The sequence below is a fragment of the Stegastes partitus genome, unplaced genomic scaffold (assembly GCF_000690725.1).
Source record: "Stegastes partitus isolate 25-593 unplaced genomic scaffold, Stegastes_partitus-1.0.2 Scaffold3668, whole genome shotgun sequence".
Taxonomy (NCBI): Eukaryota; Metazoa; Chordata; class Actinopteri; family Pomacentridae; genus Stegastes; species Stegastes partitus.
In genome coordinates, this window is record NW_007581399.1 from 1,010 (window position 1) to 28,727 (window position 27,718).

A 27,718-nucleotide genomic window follows, 5' to 3' on the forward strand; every position below is an offset into this window, starting at 1 on the left:
TTTACCAAGTTTATTTTTTTTAATTGCCATCTTTTTCAACATTGCATCCCGAGATATTTACAACCCCTTAAATGTTTGTAAATCTTCATTTGATTTTTCACACCAGAACAGCATATCTCCTGCTTCTTATTCTTTCTGCAAAGTACCATGCTGCTAAAAAAAAACAAAAACACATAAATGACAGCAACTCACTGTTACTGATAATGACTTCATGCAAAATTACTGCTTGCAAAGCTTGCCAGAATGACAGAAATCTGATTATAAACTGCAAGAGTGAGTATATTAATACTTACTGCTGGTTGGCATTTACCAACCAAGATGAGACTACATATGATACCTGCTAAAAGTAACAGAGCATGTTGTATTGTTTATGTTTCCTGTAAACAGCAATATGAAAATAATTGGCTATATATATATCAGAAAATGTGTCAAACATTCTGGCACTGATTTACAAATGCAACAGCTAAGATCTACATATTTACCAAGCAATTTAGTAAACAGCTGCAATAATAACGACGAGCATGAACATCGACCGTGCTGGTCGTACAAAGCATGTACGTTACATGCATGTCGTGCACACACATCAAACTGTACATAAACTCACATGTTCCTCCTCTCAGCAGAAATCTCTTGAACAACAACATTTCATAATGAGACATTGAAAACAAAAGCGACATAATTAAGAAAACACTTGAATACATACGCGTTGCATGATACAAAATAAATATACAATTAAAAACTTATACAATATTCAGTATTTTCTACTGCAGGGTGATTAACAGTAGGTTGATTACAGAGGCTGCTGAGAGGAAGAGGTCTGGATGGGTTGTGTTGGTCAGTGGCTTCAGTCTGTGCCACCAGAGTCGATCCTCTCCTGCCTTCGCCTCATGATCTCCTGCAGCTCCGAGTCTCCACTGGCATTCTGTAAAGGAAACAACAGGGATGTCTCTTTAAATGGATAAGATAAGATAAGCTTGTCACATACACATTCATACACGGTACAATGTGCAGTGAAATATGAAGTGGACCTCTACAGATAATACTTAAAGTGTAATGTACAGAGTGGCAGCCGAGGGGTTTATGAGTATTAATGCTCTTATCTGAGTACTAGGGTTCGACTGATACGGTTTTATTCAGGGCTGATAGTGACAATTAAAAATAACTAATACTTGGATCGATATACCTTTGCAATATAAAAGAAAATCTTAGTGTCAAAATCTAGAATTACACAAACTCCTCTACAAAACTTTACTGACATTTTCTCATAAATGTATGTTTTAAAACTTTTCAACATTTATATTTCAGTGTTTATTGGCTGTTACTTGTGTTGTGTCACCAATCAGAGAGTGCAGGAGGCGGGACATAGCTCAAGATTGACTACAGATGGAGAGAAGTTCCTGCATTTCAAAGTTAGTTCATGTTATTAGGAATCAGTTTTTTAAAAAAACAAACAGTACTAATAATTAGAAAAATGTATATTATCAGATTTAATAATGGGCCAGGTTGATTTAAAGGTATTTGTAGTCTCCTTGGATTAAATGATGTGACTGATTTCACTATGATCAGTGCGTCAAAATGAAACTGTTGTTGCTCACAATTTTTTTTTTTAGTTATTGTTGAGGTTAAAAAAAATGTAAATATACAGTCTTAAAAGATGCTGTCAGCTGTCAGAGAATAAACTTCAAAACAAACACTAAATAAATTCAATAAGTGTGTAGGTTGGTTCCTAATTAACTTATAATTAGGTCGCAGGTTAACAAGCCTGTACGTGTTTAATGAGGGATCATTGTTACACCCTAAAATAATTTTAGGCCTTCAATCTTTCTGCTCCTCACTGCTTTGTCTGAGTCATGACTCACTGCTTCACCTCAGTGTACCCTTCATTTCCTCTGTGTTTGTGCTTAGTCATGTTAAGGGTCTGTTTGCTTTAGAAGCCTCATACACAAAACAGCCACGTAAACAATGTAAATCACGGGAGACGTCACAGTTAATAAATCATTTTGCATTTTCAGACGTGAGCGAGTCGCCAGGTCTATATTTGCACTCGTAGAATGAGGAGAGTCATCTTCTCCAGTGATCTGTCATTGTTAAAATGTTAAATTGACAAATGCTTTCTAGTTAGTGATGACCTAGTTTCAGTGAGCACATTCCCACTTTTTAGGCTCCAAACCATTAATTGTGTAGACTGACAGCTGACAGCAGCTTTTATAGCGGAGCATCTCCACTTGTCCTAACATGCCCAGGTAAATACTGGAAGTTGTGATTCACACAGTATCTGTTACAGGTTCTCCAATTTTCTGCAAGCTAATGCCTTTAATTATGATTTTGTTTTCCTTTTATTTTAAAGACAGATGTACATGACCCACCTCTATGAGTTCTTTCTGCACGGTGGCCTGAAAGTAGACCCGGCTGCCTTCGTCTCCACACACTGCTTTGAGCTCTTCTTTGTTCAGGGAAAACAGCTGGGCTCCAGTCAGGATCCCCAAACATTCAACAGTCCTGCAGGAAATACAGCCGGACAAATCATTCACATATCATCTTACATTTCTAACTGTAACATGGTTCCTGGTAGAGAGTATGCTGTGGTTGCTAAAACACTGTTGCTAAAACATCCAAATGGACATGTCATAACAGGAAAACCGCATGTGTCATCAATAACAACAGGATTCCTTTGAGGTGTGTCTGTTCCATCACTCGTGTGACATGAATACTGGCTCACTGGAGCATCGAACTGAGCTACCATTGATGCTATTAATTACAACTGATCACGTCCACGGTGCACAACACAACAAAGGCAGAATGAAAACAGCAGTAGTGACACATATGGATACAATAAATTAAATGAGATACGTCACTGTCGACCTAAATAATTATTAATAGGTCATCTGACAACCTAGTTGGAATACATTCTATGAAATGTCCTTAAAATGTCAGCAGCTTCATGATGCAGGATATATTTGTGTTCATGCTAACATCAGGATGCAAACACGTTGATGTTTAACAGATAATATTTGACCATTTTCATCTTGTAAGTGTCGCACGCTATTTGCAGATAAGCTCTAATCAAACTTTTACGGCAGTCCATCAAGCAGACGTCAGGTGTCTCATTCTGTGTGGTGAGATAAATCAACCGGCGCCATCCCTAACGCCACATGTATCTGTTATTGACAGCATTAACAAAGAGGCCACACAAAGAAAGCGTCTCTCTTGACATTTCAGTCAGAACTTAAAGAGCAACTTAACACCTGTTAGTGCTGCACCAGTGACCTCTCTGTCACAGGCTGCTGAAGTACACCCGTGCACGAATGCAGTAAGGTGAGAAGTTGAACCACGAGAGATCGGCAACGCCAAGATGTTTAGGGGTTTGACGTGTTGGGAGGTACTTTGGCGAGTGTTGTTGTGGTGACTTACGGTCTGGAGAAACCTTTGGAGTTGAGCCACGTGACCACCTCGGCTGGGGTTGACTCAAAACTGAGCGGTACTTGGCTGGTAGTTGACCGCTCAATATGGATTTTCCTAGTTGGCTGGTTTTTACTCGCAGTGATTTTCTTCAATAGTTCATTGTTGACCTCATCCATCACTGCAGCACAGAAACAGGATGGTATCAGACATCAGAACAAGAGCATCTATTTGCAAGAGAATATGTATTTAATTCCTAAACCAGAATTTGTTTACTCACTTTTGTCTTTGGGTCTACCTTTGTTGAAGCTGTCTCCAAGACCCCCAGACCGAGGAGGTGACGTCATGTAGCCTGTCTGCACACAGACACAAACACAAGCTTAAGTTCTTGAGAAAGCAGCCGAGGCCAATGTTATTCTAAAAAACTGGTTTGTTGCCTTTCATCTCATTTGTGATTGATGGGTTTTTGCCCAGAAGCCAAAAGACAAATATGTACGTGAGTCTTACACACCACAAAGAGTGGTTGTGTGCAGGAGCTGCTGCAGGGTGTTGGTAAACCTGCACATAGCCTGCATGCAGCCTGTATGCAGGCAGCATGAGTCTATAGGAATGCAGGATATGTCTTTCAGCGACTGTGGGAATGTGTGGAAGCTTGCTCACAAAGCTGCACCAGTGTTTAGATGATACGACTGCAAATGTTTATCCAAATGGCAAACTACAGCTGCAATGATTAGTTGTCAAGTACTAAATTAATCCCTATTTTAACTACTTTTATAAGTGATTATAAAATGAGATTGTTTTTAAGTTTAAAAAAAGTCTACATGTTCCAATTCTAGCTTCTAAAATTTTAATATTTTTCTGATTTCTTTACTCCTTTATGACAGTAAGCTAAATATCTTTGGATTGTGAACAAAACAGGACATTTGAGGACATCATGTTGAGCTTTGGGAAACACTGATCAACATTTTTTACCATTTTGTAGAACAAACAACTGATTGATGGAGATAATAATCAACAGATGAAAATAATTGTGAGTTGCAGTGCTCATGGAAACATTTTTACAGTTTTATTTTATAATAAAATAAAATTTTGTCAAAAATTCCAATATTAAATAAACTGAATTATGATGTGTACACTGTTGTTTAAACCACTATTTTATTCATCTGATTACAAATGCTGTAAAAAAAAAAAAAGAAGAAAAAAAAGAAGAAGTGATATCTGTTGTCTGTGTACAAATCGTTCTTTGCGCTCTAAACCCTGCAGCAACTATTCTGATAAACAAATTTGTCCCCAAGCAGCAATAAAGAAACCTTGAACCCTCTCAGTATTTTGTACATGTGTATGAGATTAGCTGCATTTCCCAGAATATATACTATCACTTCCTGATATTTTACCTCACCTCATACCTGAGCTTTACAGTGGCAATAAGGACTACAGCTGCAGCCACAGTAAGTAACTGAGATACTGGCAAGTGCAGTGTTGTATAAAACACACAAAGCTGAAAGAAAGACTGATTAATGTCATGTCTCACGTCCACTGAGCCTACTCTCAGTATGCAATTGCTCTATGACAAAGTACTAATTAAAATCGATGCTGCAAAAACAGAGAAAGAGTCACTACATGTTTTCAGACTAGAACACTAATTTACATATTTGTAACTTTAAAACGTAGCTGTAAGATGTGCAATCGGACTAAATTGACTCTGACTTGATTCGTCATGAGCTATTCTTCACATCAGATCAATATGTCATTGTATCAAGAACTTTTTATGGCTGTCAAATAGAAATGAATGTATAGCCTGAGAAAAAAAATCAAACTGAAAGAGTCAGGGGTAAATCGCTTAGAATAAAACTAAAGGAGAAAGAGTTCTGCTGATTTTAGATCCCTGCAGATGTGCAGTCGGTATCTTACCGGGCTTTCTGGCTCCTCAATCTTCACAACGTCCAGCATGTTAAAAGGGACGTAACCGGCCTGACCGCTGCGATTCCGTAGCTTCCACCACTGCTTGTCATCCTCTATCACCTGCAACATGCATGTCACATCTCACTCGGCAGCACTGAAAACTGCGACACGAGTCTCAGCCAGCTGACATTTTCAGCCCTATGCTCTTTTAACATTTGTTTACAGAAGATACAATCACATATAGCAGTTAAGATCTCAGCGATAAGACGTTAAACTTCATAGCAGGATGTGGAGGTTGCCTTGTCACAACATCACATCAAGATAAGTGTAAATAAAGGGCAAGAAAATATGACACTACCTCAAGGATTTCATCCTGCAGCACTGACAGCTCATTGGCATTCCGCGCTACAAAGGAGTAGCGAATTTTGGCATATTTGCGGGTTTGGGGCATCCCATTGTAAGACCTGTTGAGAAACATGGTTTCACAGCTCAACATGTTTGATGTCATGAGACAGACACAGCAAAGTGTGTGAAGGATTTAATTACTTACCCATTCGAGGAGCTTGAGGAATGAGTTCCATAATACTAAAAAAAACAAAAAACAGACAGACTTTTTTAGATCCAATTAGATTTTGAAACCTGTGGTACTTTCACAGATGGACCAAAACTCTTACGTCTTCTGGCGAGTGTCTCCTGTAATCGGGGCTGGTGGGCGACGCTAGTGGTCCAGAGGGTCCCTCGGTTTCCCACGGTGCCGTCCTGAAATACTCCACTGGCGGCTCCCAGCCGTTACGAAACCTTGGGTAATAAGGAGGACCACACTGATCCCTGGGCCACTCAGCTCTGCAAGAGGAGGAGGAGGAGTGAAGGGACGGTCAAAAGCCGACTGTTGTGCTACACGTCTGTGCAGACAGTAATAATGAACATGTACCTGGGTTTGGTCCATCCGTCTCCGAGCAGCTCAAACATGGTCATCTCTTTAGGTGTGAGATGTCCTCGTAGGAAGTCAACAGTGTCTCTAGACAGGTGAGGCGAGATGATCGAACGGGCCAGTTCAGGACTCCCACAGCTCTGCAGCACCTGTGGACACATTCATGAGTTAACAGCTGCACTGGACTACAGACTGCCACTGGTATTCAGTATTTTCTGTAAATCTAAAATCATGCAGCTCTGTATGGTTTAAAAGCTTTCAGTACTGGTACCAACAAGGTCCCTGAGCTTTAGTAGTGATACTGTTGTTTATTTTTTTAACCATAGAAAGCATTTTTTCATATCCAAACATTTTTTTTTGTCAGTTCATTACATCTAAGCACAAGTAGCGTCATTCAAAAGCCAACAGCCAGCATGTTCCCTGATTTCTTTATTTAAATTAAGAAGCAACTAATCAAAGAACAAATCAACAACACTCAACCGGAAACTGGACTGTTTTTTATGCCTAAGGCTGCAAGCAACATATTGTAGTGCTCAAAAATATTGAGCACCAAAACCCAGCCCTAGTATTGATAATAAACTCAACTACATATCTCTTTGGTTCATCCTAGCAGATTTTACAGGTGTTAACGCAATTAATACACAGTAGGCAGTATGCAAATGATTAAACACAAGCTTTCGTGGTGAAATACTGACAGCTGACTGCATCACAAATGTTTTAAAATCCTCTAAAATACAGATTGAAGTCATCTGATTTACAGAACACAGAGCATCTGGAGCCTCTGGGGTGTGGAAACTGATTGTAGAAGACAACGAGGGGTCATGGGGTCACAGCCTGAGGCTCAGGGGTTATCTCAGCCATATCCAGCAGATCCAACATGTGCAGAGATTACTGCAGCACATCGACACAGCTCTGTGTTTCCAACCAGCAGTATCGAAGGTGTGGCTGAATACTGTGGCTCGGGAAACCAACATTATGTAAGTTAGCTCCACCTGTGTCAGAGCTGAAAGCCACGTCTCTCCAGTCTGGTGAGAGTTTAGCAGAGCGGCAGTGGGTGTGGTGGCAGAAAAAGCGAAAACAATAAGAGGTATGCCGGATGGCAAAAAAATGCAAGTGCTGAACTGTTCTCACTGTGTAAATTTGAATAAGCTTGTGTGTTCCTCTCAGATGTGCCTGTGGGCTGAGCTCAGTCAACACTGACGGTATCCAGTGACACGGAGAGCTGATTTAGCGTGACATGGATTTAGATATTGTTGTTAGTCAAGAAAATCTCAGAATGATGGCATCCTTCATTCACACAAACCTGCCTGAGATCAGATCAGATTTGTAGCTCTTACCAGCTCCAGCGGGTTAAACAGGAAATGAACCAGCTCCGCCGAGTTTGGGTTCTGTATGTGCTTCTTCAGTTTGGCCTGCAGGGGGCGCAGCAACAGACACAACGTGTTAATGGGAGGAGGAGAGAGCAGCTGATGAACTGGGGAGGTTAGGAGCTGTGATATCTCACCACGAGGTTGAATGCCAGCTTCAGTTTCTGCAGGCTATCAATGAACTCTGCTTCGGAGGGGGGCTTGGCTCGCAGGGTCAACATGCCCTCTGTAAACAAGCAGAGCAACAATGACCACACGCAGACTCCAGAGTTACCCGCCGGCCACACGGACGCCTTACAGACACAAGGACACAGGTCTCACTTTCTGGCCGGGGTTCAAAACCAGGAGCCTAAACGCTTTTGTTTTCTTATCTCTAATAAAGCTTCTGCTTCTGCAACATAAATTATACAGGTACAATATTGATGAGTCAACAAAAAGTTTTACAGATAAGAGTTCACCTCGGCCAGAGAGCAACGAAAGAATGTGCTGCAGCTGAGCTTCTCAACCTGCAACTCAAAAGGTTCCAAAGTTCTCATGACCCCAGAAATCAGTTATGTATTGTGAATTTGAGTATAATTGCATTTTCAGCAGTACTGAATTTCAATTTTACACATTTTAGACATTTAATTTTACATTTAAAGGTCAACAAGTGAACTCAGATGGAACCTCGAACCTCAAAGTTGAGAAACAGATTCTCCAAGTAGAGAATTCATCACTTTTAGCACATCTCTCTGTGTCGTCAGGGACAACACACATGTCTGCTGCTTTTACTCTGTTATTACCAAATGGTTTGTGGGAAAGAAACACTTTCCGCACGTGTGTTTGTTCCTCAGCAGGCACAAATGTACAGCGTGTCTCACTTGTGTCGACAAAATAACACAGCATCACACCACTGCCAGCGTCGGGAGGTAAAACATTACTCAGCAACATTTACAGTAATATTACTACTTTGTGGAAACCGTTTTAACTCTGCGTCTTATGCCAGCCACCATGCAAAATCAAACAGAATTTTGCTGTGTTTTGGTGCGTAAAACATTCAAACAGAAATATATCAATACGTTTAAATTACAGGTGAGTATATAACACACCACATCAAAACAAATAGTAAGTAATAATATTACCTCAGTTATGAGAATTGTGTCATGAGTACTGCATTACTTAACAGAACCCCAAACTGGCCACTACTACCACACATACATCACTGGATGAGAGTCCCGGACCACAGGACACAAAGAGACACAAACATGGCGACGTGAGCAATATGAACATATTGTCACTGCATTCGTGCCACCAAAGAAGAAAGGGAGACAGACCTGCTGGTCCTTTCTTCTTATTCTTCTTACTCTTGTTGCGCTGGTTAAGCTGGGAAAAGGCCTCTGCCGCCTTTTGCACCCGCGCCACAAACAGCTCGATGTCATCCAGGGCACAGTTGAGGATTTGCTGCGGGAAGCAAATCCCGGGGTTTAGCGTGAAGAAAACAGCATTATGAAAGCAGCTGTGTAATGTAATGACGGGTGACACTCACCACATCCTTCTCAATGCGCTGGGCCAGTTTTTCGTGTGACTCCATTTCATGTTGTCCGGAAGCTCGTCCGTCTACATCCAAAAAAAAAGCTCTTGTGATTAAATGCAAATACCGAAAAATTATTCTTTTGAGAGCATGTACAGTGTTGTGTGTGTTCTCACTGTGCATGTTCACGGCTGCCACTCGTCCCTTTGGAGTCGGCGGGGGGCCCTTGGTGGCCGAGGGAGGGAGGATGGTCTCCCTGTGTCGCTTCATTTTCTCCTGGTTCATTCTAAAGGAAGAGGGGGAAGAGGAGGTATGAAGATCTTCAGCAGCTACTAGTTTACTGTCTGTGTGCGTGTGTGTGTGCGTGTGTGTGTGTGTGTGTGTGTGTATGTGTGTGTGTGTGTGTCAGTCTCACTTCAGAGTCTGAAGCCTCATCTTCTTTCCATGCCTGTTGTCCCCGAGGGCGCTGTCTATATCGGCATGAACCATTTCAGCCTGGACAGAGTGAAGACAGACACTCAAAGTCAAACTAACATACATATGAACGACTTAACAGTTTATATATCCATGTAGTTTTACTTTGAGTCATAGCACAGTGAAGGAAAAACATTCTCCCCACCTTGTTTCCCAGCAACCAATCATGAATGTGGCATCTCAAATGTAAAAATCAAAGTTTTCAAATAAAAATCTTATTGACACGACAAATACTAACTTTGCTTGTCCAAAACTTTGATTCCCTTAAGTCACATTTTTACGCAGCTTCCACCTCTCTAAAGCTTGCTTACATCTGAAATATATCCAGATGGAGAGAATATATTTAAAGCAATTTAATGTGTATTACATCTATTTGGATATTGCACATTATTGTTATACATATTGCTTCATATCATATCTATTTGTACCGGGAAAGGCAGGAAAAGAAGGATAAATATCAGAGTTATACTTCAGCTCTTTCTCAACAAGACTACAGCTGGTTTACAACATTAATAATAGTGATTATTAGTTAATTTTCTCTTTCTCTTTTCTGTTTTTCTTTATATCTTGGAATATATGAGCCACAAAGCTGTGGCTGCTGTTAAACTGGTGAGCAGCCTGCTTAGCCTTTGCTGTTGTGATGCCCTCCCTGCAGGCACTAGAAAGGTCAGCAGTGTTAACTTTTTTAAACTGCATCTAAAAACAGGCTGCTGTGATGACTCCTGGGGTCATCTCGTGTTTTGAACCGGTTCTAACGTGCATCTCTGTCTGCTCTGCAGGAGGCTGATTACTGTGATCCGGACCGGCTGCGGTGCCTGGTGTGCTTTCAGGTTACTTAAGTCCTGCCTGCAGTGTAAACACTCTCTCTGATCCTCCCATTCTGGTTTAGTTATGTTGCCTTGATTCACCCTGATGTTTTGTTCTGCACCTTACGAGACCTGCACCCACATGCTTCACTCACGCGCACACTGACTTTACTGATTTCATCACCTCTGTGTGGAGAAAATCTAATTGGATAGTTTAATTTGGTTTAATAAACTAGCCTTTGTAAACTGTTGCCCTCTGTGTGTCTCCATCTTGTTGTATTCATTGAATCAGGTCTTGACACCACAGACAGGTCTTCTGACAAAGATCTAGTGTTGTTTTAGTGTGGATTTGTCTGTATATACTGACTTGTGATGAAATCTGCGGTGCCTGCTCTTCAAAAATGCAAAGTAAATAGACTTTATTAAACAATGGTACCTATTAGTCAGTAACAGTCTACAACCAACAGACGGTGAAATCCATTATATCGACCTAATCTCAGGATTCTTAACGCTGCTATTTTATTCTTCCTTCATGTGAAATGCTGGAGGCACCACAGAAACTCAATTTTCATGTAATATATTCTTTTACTAAAGATAAAAGCAATCCAAAGGTCATTATATTGCAAACCAGTCACTCCAGTGAATGTTTATTGTCCAGTAAAATCTTTCTTTGAATGTGGCAGTCAGTCTGACTTTTTAAAGAGGCAATGTTTGTACAACAGGATACATCCTCCCTTGGGTAAATATTTCTGAACAAGGCTGCAAGGGACACATACAAGCACACAAACAGCCCTGAAATCTGAGCTCCAACAACAGCAGCTTGGATTTATGAATCACAAAGCCACATAAAACACAAAAGCCATCCGATAAAGACTGAACCAAGCCCGCAACATTTAAAGTGACACGCACCTCCACCTCGTCGCAATGGAAAAAGTGGATGTCGGGTTTGTTCTGGTCCTTGTCCTGACACACGAGCAGCAGCACTGAGGGGTAACGTGTCTGATTTACCACAGTCTGACACATCTGGATGGTGGGCAGAGGGAAGTTTTCCAACTCGTCCTGCAGGAGAACCACAGAACGATGGTTAAAGAGACAGAGGCGGAGGCAGGGAAAGAGCAAAACACTGAGTCGGCTGTGGCAGGAGTAAAATAAAATAAGGCTATGAATAGCATTCTAAAGAACATGTACAATGAAGAAAGATTATTTAAAGGAATAGCTCGACATTTTAAAATACATTTTGTTTACATTCTGAAACTACAGTCAGCTCCTGACCACTTTAATCAAGCTTTAAAATTCTATCTTTAAAGGTGTGACTTTATACTAAACTGCTTTCTAAACAAATGTATTTGTCATCAGATGCAGTAACTTTCATTTGCTTCATCTGTGTGTTGCATTCTGCTCCTGGACCTGCATGTTGGTACTTGTGTCAAGACTTTTCATTGATCTATTGCACCTTGGCTTGTGTCTCTTTTGTACATCACTGTCAACAAAAGTGTCTGCCAAATAAATGAAAATCACATTTTACTGAAACATACAAATGGCACTCCAACAACGTAAAGCCAATCTCTTAGCACCAAATCTGATCTGACATTTATCTAAAAACGAATTCCCATAACGCAGCTCCATAGCACCTCCTACCTAGTTACGTGGCCTTGTCTCTTAAATCATGAAATTAACTGTGACATATAAAATTTATCTGTTGTGCCATCAGAGACATTTACTGCAGGTTAACATGATGTCAAGGATGTGCAGACACATGGGCAGACAGATGGGTGGATTTGTACCTGTGTTTCACAATCCAGCAGCCTGACCGCCTTGTCGGTGACCTGCAGGAGCATCTCCTGGGTCCAGACTTTTCCTTTTGACTCCAAGAGAACTAGCTTCTTGATTGCGTCATCCACCGTGATAATGGACTCTGTCTTGTCCATGATGAACGTGGACAGATGCTGAGGAGAAGACAGCGGTTAGTTGGTGACTATGATCTGGAGTTAACTACCAACAAACGATTGTGTGGAAAGTAACAAGGGTGTGTTTTGCAAAGCGACTGGGTCTGATTTCTCACATTTAGTTAGATTTTGCTAGCTAACTTAGCTTAACTTAACTAAATAGTTTGACACTTTGGGACTTGATGTCATGTTTATTTAGGAGTGGGCCTTTGTGCTTTCCTGCCAAGAGTTGGATGAGGAGATTCAGATGTGGAGAAAGAAACTTGTGACTTTACCTGGAACTATGTGCCTGCATTTTACTTGGCTGAGAGCAGACTGAAAGTCAACCACAGCAGGAAGGTACTAAGCCAAAGAATAGTCAGGCACCACTATGTGTCATTTTTACACATCATTTTTATAGATGAGGTACAGCACAATGTGTTAATTAGTGAACCAGATAAGCTGTTTTTTGTTTCCAGTCTTTGAGATAATCCAAACTGGCTCCAGCTTTAATTTTAACACACAAACACGCCAGTGATATTGAGCTTCTTATCTAACTGAGCAAGAAAGCAAATAGTTCAGCCTTTCCTTTAACTGTGCTGTATTGACATTTAAGACAGTTTTCTTTTAGCTATTACTAGTAAAGATACAACAGAGACACATTTATCATGCTGTCTCCGGCTCACAGTGTTATTTAGCAGCATGAGTTACTGTCCTGATTTATCTGATATCGAAACTGCAGTATTGACACTGTCAAGCTTCTGCGTGTGGCTGCTGCCAGTGTGGCTGTTATCTGGGATTTCCTGGCCATGGCGCAATAATGAGGAGGCATTCAAAGGCATCCTATGCGCATGTATACGTGACAGAGTTCAGCACCATTAGCAACCTGAAGAACGTCTCTAACTAAGTCTACCCAACGTCAAGTTCCTGCTGCTGCAATCAGATCTCTGATTGTTTTATTACAGCTGCATTCCGGTAAATGAAACACAATCAAGATGAACTTGTGAGTCATCTCTGGGCAAAGAACAATGCACTATAATATTTCTATTATCTCTGTCTTGTTTTTTCAGGTTATTGACTTTTCAGAAAAACAGAAACTTAACTATTTGCAATATAGCACAAGCACAATATCTCCTTTTTGAGTCGTTTTTGGACAATTTACATTTAATTAAATTAGATTTTCCAGCTTAACCCTTCATGGGGCAAGTAACCATATTTGGTAACTTCCTTGGATGTTCAATATGGCCACCCTGTGCCTGTCCATGAGGTTGAAGTTGCTGATACCACATATGGTAACTTTATTAATCTTGATTTGCAACTTTTTCCCTGTGTTTTGTTAAAGTCACAAAAGTAAAAAAAAAATATCTTGAAACATCCTTCAATAACACCCTAAGGTTGAAATTTTCATTTTCCAAGTATGTCAAGGAGTGCCCCATAAATAGTTAGTTACTAAGTTTTATAAGCAGTTATAAATATGCAATGTATCCTATTTCTATTCTTTTATGATATTGTATCTTCAATGCCTTTATGTAACTCTCCTGTCATCGGGCATGTGAACAGCTACCACAGACATTTTCAACAAGATTTTGCCTCCGTTGAAAAAGTAAATAAAAATGCAAAAACACACAACAATGGCTAACAGTACTCTCGATGAGAAGCTTAAATGTCTGAGGAAAGTCATGATGAGCTTTCTGCTTCATTTTTGTTTTTAAGATCATTTTGGCTGTGTGGATGGATTTGGCACTACATCTGGTGAACGTGTGTATTTTTGGGGGAATTCTGAAATTTTAACCTCAGCTCACATAATGCATCCACAACAGACTGTGTATGCAAACAAGTTAAACGAAGGACCTCAAAGACAAAAATGTCCTCACTGAAAACCATTAAAACTGCTGTTGTTGATCCGCCTGCCATGACAGCATGACATCATGCATTTTATGTATTAGCCATTTATTGACTTCAGAATTGTCAATTTTATCGTTTTCCATCAGATTGTGTATTCTTTCTTCATATTTGGCCTAAAGGGCTGCAAGGTGTCTCGGTGGTTAGCACCGTTGCCTCGCAGCAAGAAAGTCGCCGCTTCACGTCCCGGTGAGGACACCCAGGATCTTTCTGCGTGGAGTTTGCATGTTCTCTTCATGCAGCGTGGGTTCTCTCCGGGTTCTCCGGCTTCCTCCCACACAGTCCAAAACATGTTGAGGTTAATTGGTGATTCTAATTTGTCCGTAGGTGTGAATGTGAGTGTGCTTGATTGTCTGTCTCTAAGTGTAGCCCTGTGATAGACTGGTGACCTGTCCAGGGTGTCCCCTGCCTTCACCCTAAGTCAGCTGGGTTAGACTCCAGCCCCCCACAATCCTAATGAGGATTAATCGGTGTATAGATAATGGATGGATGGATGTTTGGCCTACTGAGCAAATACAGGCTTAATTTGCTTCTGCTGCATTGGCACTGCAGGTTATCAAATAAATGTATGCAACAAAAATGTTGTGGGGGTCTTGGCTTGACTAGGGTCATCAGGGGCTGGAGCCTATCCCAGCTGACTTAGGGTGAAGGCAGGGGACACCCTGGACAGATCGCCAGTCTATCACAGGGCTACACTTAGAGACAGAAAACCAAGCACACTCACATTCACACATACGGATAATTTAGAATCACCAATTAACCTCAACATGTTTTTGGACTGGGGGAGGAAGCCGGACCTTCTTGCTGCGAGACAACAGTGCTAACCACCAGTCCCCCAGACACCCCAATAAAAGAACAGTTTATATGAAATGACTTGGTATATATGATTAGGACTGATGTTGGTTAAAATAATTTAATTCATAAATGTTGAAAATAACACTGAAATGTGGCATTTTTTTTAAAGGTAGTTTTTGGAATAAGGACATTTTTGTTTTTAAGGTTCTGAGAGTGAGATTTCATTAAAAATCTAACACTGCATAAAAAATAATAATGCATTAAAATCAATGTTTATGCTAATTATTGACACATTCCAGCCTGTGATTATCAAAAAAAAAAATTTCCACTTCGCATTTATTAGCTAAAAAATTATACATTTTTGTGTGATTTTTTTATTTAAAAAAAATAAAAAAAAATCATAAAAAAACAACTGCATTATCATTTTTAAAAACTTGCCATTTAATGTATAATTTCTATAAGAAAATTTGGTATTCATGATCAGGACTGATATTGGTTAGGATACTTTTGTCATTAAAAGTGGAAAATAATGTTCATATATGACATTTTTAAGGCTCGAGTGAAAAGCGTTTTAACCTAAGTAATAAACTAAGGTAGTGTGTTACAGCACCTCTCACATGAGTCCGTCTTCTACCATAAAACCATCAAATGAATACACAGTGTCAAATCTTTTTAAGTTTTCCATATGATCTGCTTTATTTATAAAAGCTTTCAAAACACCAACATTAAACCCAAAGTATGAAAACACAAAGAAATGTAGATTTTTACCTCGACGTGGTACTGCGACGTCTCGTGCATGATAAAATTGGAGTTGGAGTACTTTTTCCGCTGTTCTGTTGACAAGAGCACAAAAATATTACAAATTAAAATCTCCTTTAGTCCAGCCTGTGATTTTTCTGTATATTCTTTTGTATAAACATCCGCAGTAACACTGACCTAAACTCCACATGTTGCCCCTTTCAGCTGAGTGAACAGATGAAGGGATATACTAATGTGCAAGCGATAAAAACCAGCAGGGCAATAAGGAAGCGACAAGGACACGTCATGTGTGTATGTTTTTTTTCTCCACCGTCGATCCCACAATCAGCTGTACAGTCAAGAAATCACATATATATTTCACGTATACCAAGATAACAGTAGATTTCATGACATACTTAATAGTGAAGCAGTAAAACCACAGAGGAAAGTGATATCGGGGAAGTTAATTATTAAATCTTATATATAAAGAATGCACTTGCCCTGGTACACATTGTAGCATGTTGGCCAAGCTGGCATGAAAAATACAGGGCACAATCAGCGGCAGAGATTTACTGCAGGGTCAAAGACCAGTGGCAGCAAAGTGCGCACTTCCTCATCTGTGGCATTTTAAGTCCCAGTTATGGAAATGCTGTAAAGTCAGCAGTAAATACAGCTGCTAAACTTTAAAGACCTTTAGTAGTGAGTCAGGTGAAATTATATTTTCAAATAAAAATTATATATATATATATAAATTGCCACCATTAATTGAACAGCTTTTAAAAGGTAAATATAACAAATGGCACCTGCACACTAGGCAGCAAAGGACAAAGATCTCCTTTAGACATATGCTAAGACATAGAGTTACTCTAATTTATGTTTCATGTTGTTTTAAGAATGAAATCTTAACTCTCTCCCTTATTAATAGACCCAGAATCTATTCTGTCTGTTTCAAGATCACACATTACAGCTGCTAACTGGACCACAACTGGTTTTCACCTCCTCAACTAGCACGATTTTTGACATATGATGATTTTTGTCATATGAATCTATCACAAAATCAGCCTCATATGTTCATTTCTTCAAATCAGATTGAAGGTGAGAACAAAGAAATCTCCCCCTTCAGCAACCAGTGAATTAAATTTCCTGACAAACCTTTGTATAATCAAAGGGAGCGTCTCTGTGGGTTCATCATTCTATCATTGTTTTCCTAAAGTCATTTTCAATAATGTTGTGATAAAGTTATAAATTAAGGACGGCACCTTGCGTGTCGTTGTACTCGTTACAATGACAATAAAAGAAATCTGAATCTGAATCTAAAGGAGTTTTAATTTTTAAGAAAGACTTTAATTGCATTAAAAAAAAAAAAAGAATAACAATAATAAAAGTTTCAAACCAATGAAACTGAAAATGCAGACATTTTCAGTCAAACACTGCAGCTCACAGCAGCATTGTTCATGGCAGCACTGTGCTGCTGGCTGAGGTCATTGTTTTTAAACAGGCCAATGTGTGCCAGTGTGCTCATTGACCTATTTACCAGGTGAATAGTCGGCAGGTAACAATTACGCTTAAATGACAGTATGTTCCTATTAACTCCTCTGCTAGAGCTCATATCAGGTCTCTTTCTGTCCCACACCCAAAAGAGTCAACATTATGATGCCGCACAGGTTTTCTTTTTATACAGACACACTTTGCTTTGTGTCCTTTTCAGCTACAGCGACACAAAAGCTGCTCTGTTTGTGCAACACTTAATAAAATGTCTACAGGGACTCCAAAGCACATTGCAATATTTGGTATTCATCGTGACAATGACAGTGCTTTATGCAGCTCATGCGTGTTCTCGCCGCTAAACAAAGATTTCTAAAAGGGGATGACTTTGTTTCCATGCAACCTCCGTCACTGTACAAATGACGCAAGCATTTGTCTTCCCTGTTCCTGCCATTTCCTCTCCGCTGATTCCTTCCTGCTCGGTTCCCCGCAGGTGAAACACAAGCGTCAGGTGTCGTTCTGAAAGTCGAGCTCGCCCCATGTCTTATTAATGACTGACTTTTATGCCAATCAATTCACAGTGCAGCAACAGCTTGCAATAAGAGCCACTTAGCAGGCAGATGGGCAGATCCTCAGGGCTCTGTAGAGTCAATGACCAGTGATAAACACGGCTCTTTGGCAGATCATCAAACCCATACATGGACCAGATCAATCAAACAATCCTAATAATGTACCGTCACATCAACCTGAGGTCTGACATTTAACCCGACTCAACCCAAACCCAACAAAGGTCACACAGGTTGACACAATCTAATAAAGCTTTTAGCATTTTTGCTCGCTTAGTTTGGTGATAAAAAGATGCAGTAATTGTAGACGCTACAATGAAAACATTGTATTGCAACATCAAAATGTGAAATCCATCCAACCACTCGTATAGTTTCAACAATGAGCAATTGTACTGGCACAAGTTCACGACCTGTCTTTTAGTTCTAACCGCAGGGTGCTCTCATAAAACAGCACCACGCTGCTGTGTCCACAAAGGTTTGACCATATGTTGCCTAGAAAATATCACATCAACACATCTAAAAGCCTGACTCCCCTCAGGGAGACACGGTCGACTGAGTTAAAAACTTCTTTCACAGAACTGAATTTCATACAACACACAGACATTCAGATAAACACCAGAGCAGCAAGAGATCAAAGTCTTTCTTTTAGATTTTCCACCTGTTGATTCATTCTCACCCGACAAAACATTTTACCTGACAGAGACATCCTCCTCAACTGGAAACTGTCTGAGAATGTTAAGAGAGCAGCCTGATGGAATAAAGTCCAGAGATGGTGAGTTCAATGTTTCCTCTTTCTGCTCTGTCACAAAGCTGCTGATAACAGATCAGGTGGGAGGACCTGTGCATCATTTGCATCACTTGTCTGTTGCAGTGCATTGTAAGGAACGATGGGGATGTTTGCATATGAGAGACTGGTCTGCTGTTAACATTCTGGATATTTATTCAGCAACAGTCCTACGTCCATCCAAATATCTAACACTGTTTATGGCTGGTACACAACACCGTCCCCTCTCTTGCCTCTCAGGTTGGACGGGACAGGCGTGCTGCTGTCACCCTGCAGTGAGAAAGTAGTGGTGACCATCTGCCACACAAGAATGAAAAACAGCACAGGCTCATCACACATGCAGTGGGATATTTCACAAAGATCACAAGAATGGGTGGATCCTGTGGCTACTTGGATGATTTATGGCTCAAAAAGGTTTCACAGACAACAAGGTGCACAGTCAGATGGTTTGGGAACATCTTGCATCCCTGTAATACCGTCATCTGCCATGTGAGGCAGTTCTAAATTTGGAACAGAGCAGCCATGCGGGAAAGCAGGTTGTTGTGTCATATCGTGGTGTTGGTTTCTATCTGGGTCTGTGATACGCTGTAAAATGTTTCACTCTCTTGGCAGCTTGGATGGAGGCGCTGGCAGGGAGCGGTGAGCTAATGTCTGAGGCGCCAAGGGAAGGACCAGAGGTGAGAGAGGACCAGAGTCCGCCTTTTCCTTTCCACTTTTCAATGTGCCTTTTATTCACCTGCAAGACTTGGGCATCCCCACCCTGTTCCAACCGCACATTAAAAACAGACACACCCTGCACAGTAACACAGTGCATTTCAGTCACACACACACACCCTCGTGCAAGTATGCAACACCTAAAATAAAATTTCGCACCACGGCATTATTATATCACTGAGTTCCACTGCAGTTACAACAGACCAGTGATGCAGTCTGACAGCATAGAACAAGTGGAGAGCTACAATAACACAAATATATCCCTCAATTCAAAGTATGCACGAAAGACTGAGAGTCATTTGCTTACATAAGAACGTGACTAAACGCACACAAAAAGCCTGATGCATCCGGGAGCTAATCCCAGCATGCAGTGCAGGCTTGGCACAGAGCTGGAAACTCAAGTTCCCTCCAGGAGCTCCGCCTCCCCTCCCATGACCCTCGGCGTCTGACGGAGGTGTCAGCCGGCTGAGCGTGACGGGGCCCCTCAGCAGGACCTTGGCCCCCTCTTATCAGCGTGTGTGCTCTGGGGAGAGGACTGTGATAATCCGGCGAGGCCGCACGGCTGCAGCAACATGCTACAGAGTGAGAGCGCTGAATTTCCTGATAAAGTCATTTGCATAGCAAATTGAATATTGCTGTGATTTGTGTCAGTAACAGTTCTGATCCGCTCGGCTTAGTTTGGAAGAGTATCAAAGGATAAGGCGGGGGAAGCATATCTCATTCATGTTTTGTTTCATCTGAAGCTGTAAATCTTTAAAAAATGGGTCACAAATGCTGCATAGTTGAAGTTTTTAAAAAGTTAACTAAAAGTAGAAAATGTGACAAAAAGTATGTGCAAATATGAGTAAATAGTGTACTTGTTGGAGTCTATTTACAGGCACAGATTCATACATGTTTAGTGTATTAATGAGCATTTAAAGCAGCACGATGGTACATGTGGGCCGACGTTCAATAAACAGAATGAAGCAACATTTCAACCAGACCAACACTGCAATTCATTCAAGTGTTTGTTATTGCGATGCGTACACAGGCAACATGTCTTCAGAGGTAAATTAACTGTTGCTTTTTGCTTTTTAATTGAATTTGTAGACATTAAGATTGATGTGAAACAGTGACAATTTTTAAAATAATGACGAACAAGTGAAGAGGTTGTCCTAGAGCTATCCCCAGACACATCAGAGTGTTCAACCTCCTAAATGATATTGTGAAGTGTAAACAGTCAACAGAAATAACAGCTGGTCTAATTACATGTTGGGTCACGAAAAGGGAAAGTGTTGAAAACAAGCCAACAATCAAACACTCCTTCCGCCACGAGTCGTGCAATTCCTCCACACACTTTCATGAAGCTTCTTACCGTAGAGGGCCTTGGCGCTGATCTTGCTGTCCGATCTGGCCACTCCACTGCAATGACAAGAAGATGATGTTGGGTTACGCTGTATGCCCTTCATCTTCTCCCCTTCACCTCTGGATGTCACAAACCCTCAGAAATTCACACACTGCCCACTTCTTATGAACACAAGTCCCCAAAAAGAAAGCAGGAGTGATAAACAGGGAGCAGACTGGCCAGCACAGGATGAGATTAGCCTGAGATTCGGAGCATATGGACCAGGGAGGGAGAGAGAGAGAGTGGAAAAGTGAGAGAGGGGAGGGAGGAGAGAGGGGGTGTCGGGCATGAAGGGAGCCAGGAGCCCAGGCAAAGCAAACAATCCTCAACAGAGCCGCTCTGTGCCCAAAGTCCCTGACCCACAGCACCTTCCACATACTGGGTTAGTGATTCCCTCCGCCTCTGTGACAGCGGCTCAGCACAGCACTATTGGCTAACACACAGAAAGGTAAATATCTGAGGGGAAGCAGCAGGAATGCGTGTGATACTCACTTGGCTTGCCTCGACGGAGGTTCCGAGACGCTCATGATTTAAGGCATCCACCTGAATAAAGACACAGAGGAGAAAGAATGGTGGTGATAATGAGAAGCTGAGAGAGGAAGGTGTTTGGTGGAGAAAACATTTCAAGCAAACATTCACTTTGCATTACACAGCAAGCCATTTTTTCCATCACGCCACATTGATGAGCCCTCATATACAGTCCATGGTGTGCAAGATGAAAAAGCTATAGGCACCTCATTGAGATTGCAGATACGCAATGCAAATTCAGAGTCGACCGAACAGGCTGTTCCTCCACTGCAGGCAGCCAGGTGCTGGGCCTGTACTGCTGGTAGTCAGGGGACTGATCTGGGACAATAGCAGACAGCCGGCTGATACGCTCTGTGTAATTAGATCCACTCTGTTGATGGCTATATCTGCATAGCTGCAATTAATTAATTTGGTTGGGCTTTACACCCAGCCATGCTAACTATCTGATAATTGGTGTGGCCTCAAAGGAGACAAAGCAACGTGGAACAAATTGCTGCATCTTAATCTGAGAGATTAAGGGGAGCAGAAAACGAGAGAACCAGACCCTTCCCACACCTTTCACTCTGAGCCCAGATACTTCAGCTTGTCTGTCAGGTACGCGCTGACGAGGTTATGCAATGTAGATCAGGTCTACAGTACACAGTGTGGCTGAACACATGCTGCCATGCAACACAACACAGTATTGTTCTGTTTGGTTTCCCTTACTAAGATTTATCACTTAATACAATGCAACTGCTGCTCTGTGTTCTATTTAAAGAGTCCCTAAGTTTTATTTATCTTGTACACATGTCCATATAATAATAAGAATCTTTTTTTATAGAGCACATATCGAAATCCAAGTTACAAAGTACTTTATAAGGGAGCGAAATAAAAACAGTCATACTATAAAATCCTCTTTTTAAAAGGCAAATTAAAAAAAAAAGAAAGGTTGATATGGTGCTAGAAAAGGTAAAATATTATTTTAAAAAAAAAAAAAAAAAAAACAGTTAAAAGGAGATTAAACTTCAAACAAAATCCAGAAAGATTTCACAATAAAAGTACATATTAAGAGTGGATGTAAAAGAAGTCACTCAGTCAGCTGACTTGATTTCTTCAAACACGTTGTTCCACAGCCTCGGGGCTCAAACTGCAAGTGTTTTGTACTGCTGCACAATGCAAAAATAATATTCAGAGTTATGGCTGGGAGGAAGGTCATGAAGTGCCTTTGAGGTAATCAGTAATTAGAGGCAAACCAGGAGCGATGCGATCGCATTCCTTGTTTCTGGTGTTTTTGTAATGATGACACGGATTCAAACTTCAGAGGTTTCATACGTAACAAACTTAAGGAGCTGATTCTGTCAACTTGCTGGTCAACACCATTGTTTTTCTTAAGAGTCTGTTTAAAGTTAGAACATATGTAGCTAAATTACTCCAATATTACAACCTTCCACTGTGGAGCTGGACGTCGTAGCTGAGCTGGTGTGCTCGAGCTGCAGCGAGTAATGGAGGACTGAATGGACAAAGAGGAAGGGACTTCATACATTTGCTCATTTAAAGCAGGCAAAGATGTAAACCTGCATCTTAGTCATTTAAGTCATGAGGGGATGTTTCAATGGAAATAAACCTAATGAACATGTAACTGATACACAGAGAGGAGTATTTAGGAGTTTAATCAAAGCCCTGAGAAGGACATTAACACTGGACTCCAAGAAGCCATGTATCGCTTTGAGAAACCGGTTCATTTTGTATTATTAATTGGTGGCGACAGATTAGGATCCTGTGTCACCAGCAAGCATTAGAAGTTTTCTGCAGCTGCAATCCAAACCAATGAAACTGAGCTTTTGTTACTGTGTGTCACAGGGTGTGATTCCTACAGCAAGTATAAATAGCTTTTATTTTCCACCAAACTGTTATGACACAGCTATTTCTGCATGACTCGGCTTTTTTCTGCTTCCTGAAGTCAAAGGTGTTTGTTTCACGTCAAACAGCTCCACACGACATATTCGCCCACTAAATACTGTTTATGATAGCTACAGGTGAAAGCTTATCTAGTACGAGATCAGAAGCATGATCGCCCCACACAGATAACCTCCACAGATCTTATGTAACAAGGAGAGCGGGGAAAGCTTAGCTTTACAACCAGGGCGATGGTTGATAAATCAAATTAAAATGTTATTTTATTGAAACGAGGCCACGACTAAAGATTACCACAACTAAATGCTATAGCAAGATGCACGCAAGCAGATATAACTAGTCGTATTTACTTTACAAAGTGGAGTCTGCTCAAAAGATAGGCTTCCTCTTTCTGTCCTTATCTCTGTGGTCATCTTCTCTCCATGCTATTGTTCACAGCTGTGGCCTGCTGCCAGGTTTCAGGAGGGAGGTGAAGCCAGAGCAGGGCAGGCCGGGTGTCATGTGTTGTCAGCCTCATGGCAAGAGGCCGCCTGCACACCTCCACTCAGCCCACTGGAAGGTGCTTATTGTTGAATAATTACAAGCCCTTATTCAGAGGTGATTACACGGCATAAGAACAATAATTACTCACAAGGAGGAAAGCAGAAGGTGGAGGCTGCTTATCTTGCTTACTCATGGAAGCTGTGTCATATTTCATTCCACCCTTTTTCAAATAATGACAATATCTGGCTGCTTTAATTTTCCCATTTGATGAAATCAGGTTGGACACGTTTCATATTCATACTGATTACTACGGCAACAAGTTATCTGAGCAGCTTAGTGAAATCAGCCCAGTGTCGTATTTTGAATTTGTATTGGTCAAATTGTTTTGTTGTTGTTTTTGGATTAAAGCTCATGGAACAGCCAAGAACAATTGAAATCCTCAAACCGATACAAGGCTTCAACCTCTGAACAGACATCAACATCTATATAAGATAAGATAGCGTAAGCATTTATTATTTCCCACATATATCGCTAAAGCATGCGTGTATTATCTCACGTAATGCAGATAAGTTAAAAAAAAGCCCTGAACTTGTTTAATACCCTATGCCTAAAACCAATGTACACTGCAACCTTGGGATTTTTGCCATGTCATGAGCTGTTTTACATAACAATAAAGAGTGATGCACGATATTGAAATGTTTGTCCGATACTGATATCTGATATTAAGATTTCTGATATCGTCAATAACTGATATTACCGATGTCGATATTCAGTTTTTGTTCACACTGAAAATGAGTAAGAATGTAAAAGCTATTCAAAAGTCCATACCAAATTAGACCACATAGTCTTCTTTGTTACGTAACAAAAGTAAAACATATTTAAACATATTTTAACATGTTTAAGGTTCAAGTCCAGGAGCATTTAAGTAAAAAAATCTGTGAAATAGCAGCAATATCAAACGTAGAAACGAAGGCACTAATGTTAGACAATCATCGGTTTTTCACATTAGCTAAATTTGTTCATCGGACCAATACCGACATATCGGACAAAACACTAACATCTGCTGATACTGATGTGGTCGCCGATATATCCTGCATCCCTAACAAAAGAGGATTAATTTGGTGCATTATTACAATAAAAATTGTACAAACGCACTGTGTAAAACACAACATCATCAACAAAATGCAAACACGCATCACAAATGCTAAATGAATAAGACAGAAAAGCACATGATCGACCATACTGATCAAGTCTGCACAAGAACTAAACCAAAGATTTAAAGCGGAAACACATTTAACGCCACATGAAAACCTTGTTGGAACAAAGCAGCCCCACGAGAGATTTTAGCCCCTTAAATAAAGCTCAAACACAATCAATATCTACATATCTTCCTGCTTTGAGTGACACAACACACGCCCCATTACACAACTGAGGCGGCATGAATCACAGCTGACAGGTTCATTATGGCGAGATAACCTCAGCATTTAAAGCACATGCTCATTAGCAGGCTCTTGTGTGAGCGGTATTTTCTTTTTAAATCACTTCAACCAGACAGTAAGGTCACATCGGTGTCACTACGGCGGCAACATTTTCTGCACTACAAAAATAGAAAATATTGACAGTGATGTCTTATGCTATGCATCTACAAAGATGTGGTTTTTTGCTATGATATGAGCAATCTGGAGTTTGCCCCATACCCCTGAATAATCTTCAAGTAAGAGATAACAGTTATCTGATTTCACGCATTTCAGGCAATGGAGTTGTTTGGCTGCTGTGTTATGAAGGCTAATGATGATGTTGCAGGTTTGTTCTGAGGGTGAGTGCATTCTCTGAATCTGAATCTGGGTGTAGAGAAGAAGCCCAAGATAAAATCAGGTCACATTTCACAGGCAGGATACCTGTTTGTTCACATGACATTCATTTGACCAGTCAAGGTCCAAACACACACACACACACACACACACACAACAACGATCTTGTGCCAGCAAAAAGGAGAAAGGCCGGGATTCTCACATTAGCAGCTTCTCTGTTTGGTTGTTAATGTGTAGCATGTTGGAGGATTATTGTTAAACCCTTCAACCTCTAATGAAGTCACATTCCTCTAACCACTCAGCTAAACACTGTAATTAAAGCTGCGGATGACATCTGATGCAAAATAATCTTTGTAACAAAACATCAATGACATTCTAAGACATTATCTGTTAGGAGTCATTTTCTAAAGATGCAGTTTTAATAAAACACGATTAGAGGCACCGACTTAGTGTTTGTGTCGCACCAAACACGTGGCCCATCTCACGTGGGATTACAAGACAACTTCACAACAATGCACATCTTCTGCTGCTGAAAGAGGAATGAGAAAAGAAAACAGAGAGAACACAAAGCCAAAGTTCCAAATGAACTGCTCACAGAAGAAAACTATCCACAGATTATCCTGATGAAAGGCTTTTCTTTTTTCTTCCAGGCCTTCATAAGGTACCTGGTTCATTTATGTGTACACTAAGTCTTGCATGTGCACCATCCACGCTTTAGAAAGTGCATAGTCTATATTATATCTTGATAAATAAAGCATTTCTGTTGCCAGTTAAGAAAACACAAACTAAACTCCTCTGCTATAACAAACCTGCTTTTCCTCCAGTTTGATCTCAGCTGTTGAGACTGACTACACACAGCACAACCCTCACATTCATTTTTGATATTAAATGCCCTCAGTTTTGGTTTATTCATATGTCATCATCTCACTGCTCTTTTGGACAAACATAGATTCTCTGAACAAACAAATGTTGAGCTCCTCCTTGAAATCCTCCACAAACCCAGAGATTGTGCACAAATCTTTTCACCAAAGATTTCTTTACCCCAAAATAAACATCTTTATTCTCGTCAGCTTGCTCTCTTCCTCATCATGTAGAGCTGCACACATCTTCCTCCCTTGTTTCCCATCCTGTGTCCAAACCGCAGCCAACTTTGGTGCGTATTTTTGCGCAAACAACAAATATCTCATAGCGCTGTTCTGCACTGATTCACACAGAGAGAACGCAAATTAATAAGATAAACTAATGAATTCCAACATGTTAACCAGCATGAAGGACTGAGCTCAGCAGAGGAGTCTCCTTAAGCTCTGAGGAAGATCACTTGAGACGATGGAAAGCTCCACTGTGGTGAGATTTGTCAAGTAAAACCACGTTTACGTAAGTTGTGTGTTCACTGTGCGGCCACGTGAACTCATTTCTACACAAACAACAGGCTTCATAAATGAACAGATGACGTAGCAAACCAATTAACAAGCAAACAGCATCTTTTTTTACGCACCACTTGAACTTACAGAGCTGTTTTCCGGACTGGATGCTCAAGTTGACCAACGTGGGCGAGTCAGCGTCTGAAACATCAGCCTTCCATCCACACCTGCAGCTGACTGACTCAGATAACTCCGCAGGTAAGTTCTGGATATCTGTGGTAAAAGTAGAACTCCAATACTGTAAACTAAACTGCACAAGGTGTCATTCAGCAAAGCGCACAGACGGTTTTTGCTGTTCTGAGAAACAGAGTCTGTGAGGAGGAGGAGGAGGAGGAGGAGACGCGGCAGCAGCAGCAGGTGAGTGATAGGTGACACTGCAGGTAACTCAAGCTGACAGGGGTGGAGCTTCTCACAGTTTAGAAGAGTTGTCAGCTTTTCCCACAGTTTGTTCTGATGGTGAAAGTTTGGATGTATTCTGGTGATTTAATTCACACATCTGTTGCAAAAAATAATTCAAATAAATGTAAAAAATAATCATCAAGGAGTGTTCTTTAAAATATAATGTGATGAAAATCCACATACAGTCGTGCTCAAATGTATTCAAACCCTTCCATTAAAGAAAAGGCAAAATTCACAGTAGTCACCGAAATAACTAGAAATTAAAAAAAGGAATAATAAATAAAAATTTGCTAAATTACAATTTAGTGAAATACGACATTGCTTTTGAATTGTGGTTGAAAAGAATAATTTAAAAAAACAAACAAACAAAAAAAAAAAACTGTCCCGGACCAAATTATTGCACTTTGCTCAAAATCCAAATACCTGTCAACAGGTGTCTGATTGGGAGTTACAGAAAACACTTAATTGCAGTGATTGGCTCAAAGGGTTGTTCAACAAAAT

At 40.6% G+C, this 27,718-nt stretch overlaps 1 protein-coding gene across 2 annotated transcripts; it reads right to left on the reverse strand.

Moving 5' to 3' along the window:
* On the reverse strand, positions 1-27,113 carry eps8l2 (EPS8 signaling adaptor L2). 2 transcript variants are annotated; one of them, XM_008306472.1, is made up of 21 exons: positions 26,906-27,113; positions 21,175-21,225; positions 20,653-20,699; positions 15,780-15,844; positions 12,174-12,335; positions 11,299-11,448; positions 9,525-9,604; positions 9,286-9,395; positions 9,125-9,195; positions 8,913-9,039; positions 7,737-7,825; positions 7,570-7,644; positions 6,233-6,381; positions 5,976-6,144; positions 5,852-5,886; positions 5,660-5,765; positions 5,311-5,421; positions 3,680-3,755; positions 3,412-3,580; positions 2,367-2,499; positions 1-922 (listed from the first exon to the last, which is right to left on the reverse strand). In XM_008306472.1, the coding sequence occupies exons 2-21, from the start codon at positions 21,207-21,209 to the stop codon at positions 845-847; spliced, it is 2,037 nt and encodes a 678-aa protein (XP_008304694.1). In that variant the 5' UTR covers positions 21,210-21,225; positions 26,906-27,113; the 3' UTR covers positions 1-844. The 2 variants fall into 2 exon arrangements, with proteins under 2 accessions (XP_008304694.1, XP_008304693.1); XM_008306471.1 differs by lacking the exons at positions 21,175-21,225; positions 26,906-27,113 and having other exon boundaries at positions 20,653-20,746.
* Positions 27,114-27,718: the final 605 nt, after the last annotated feature.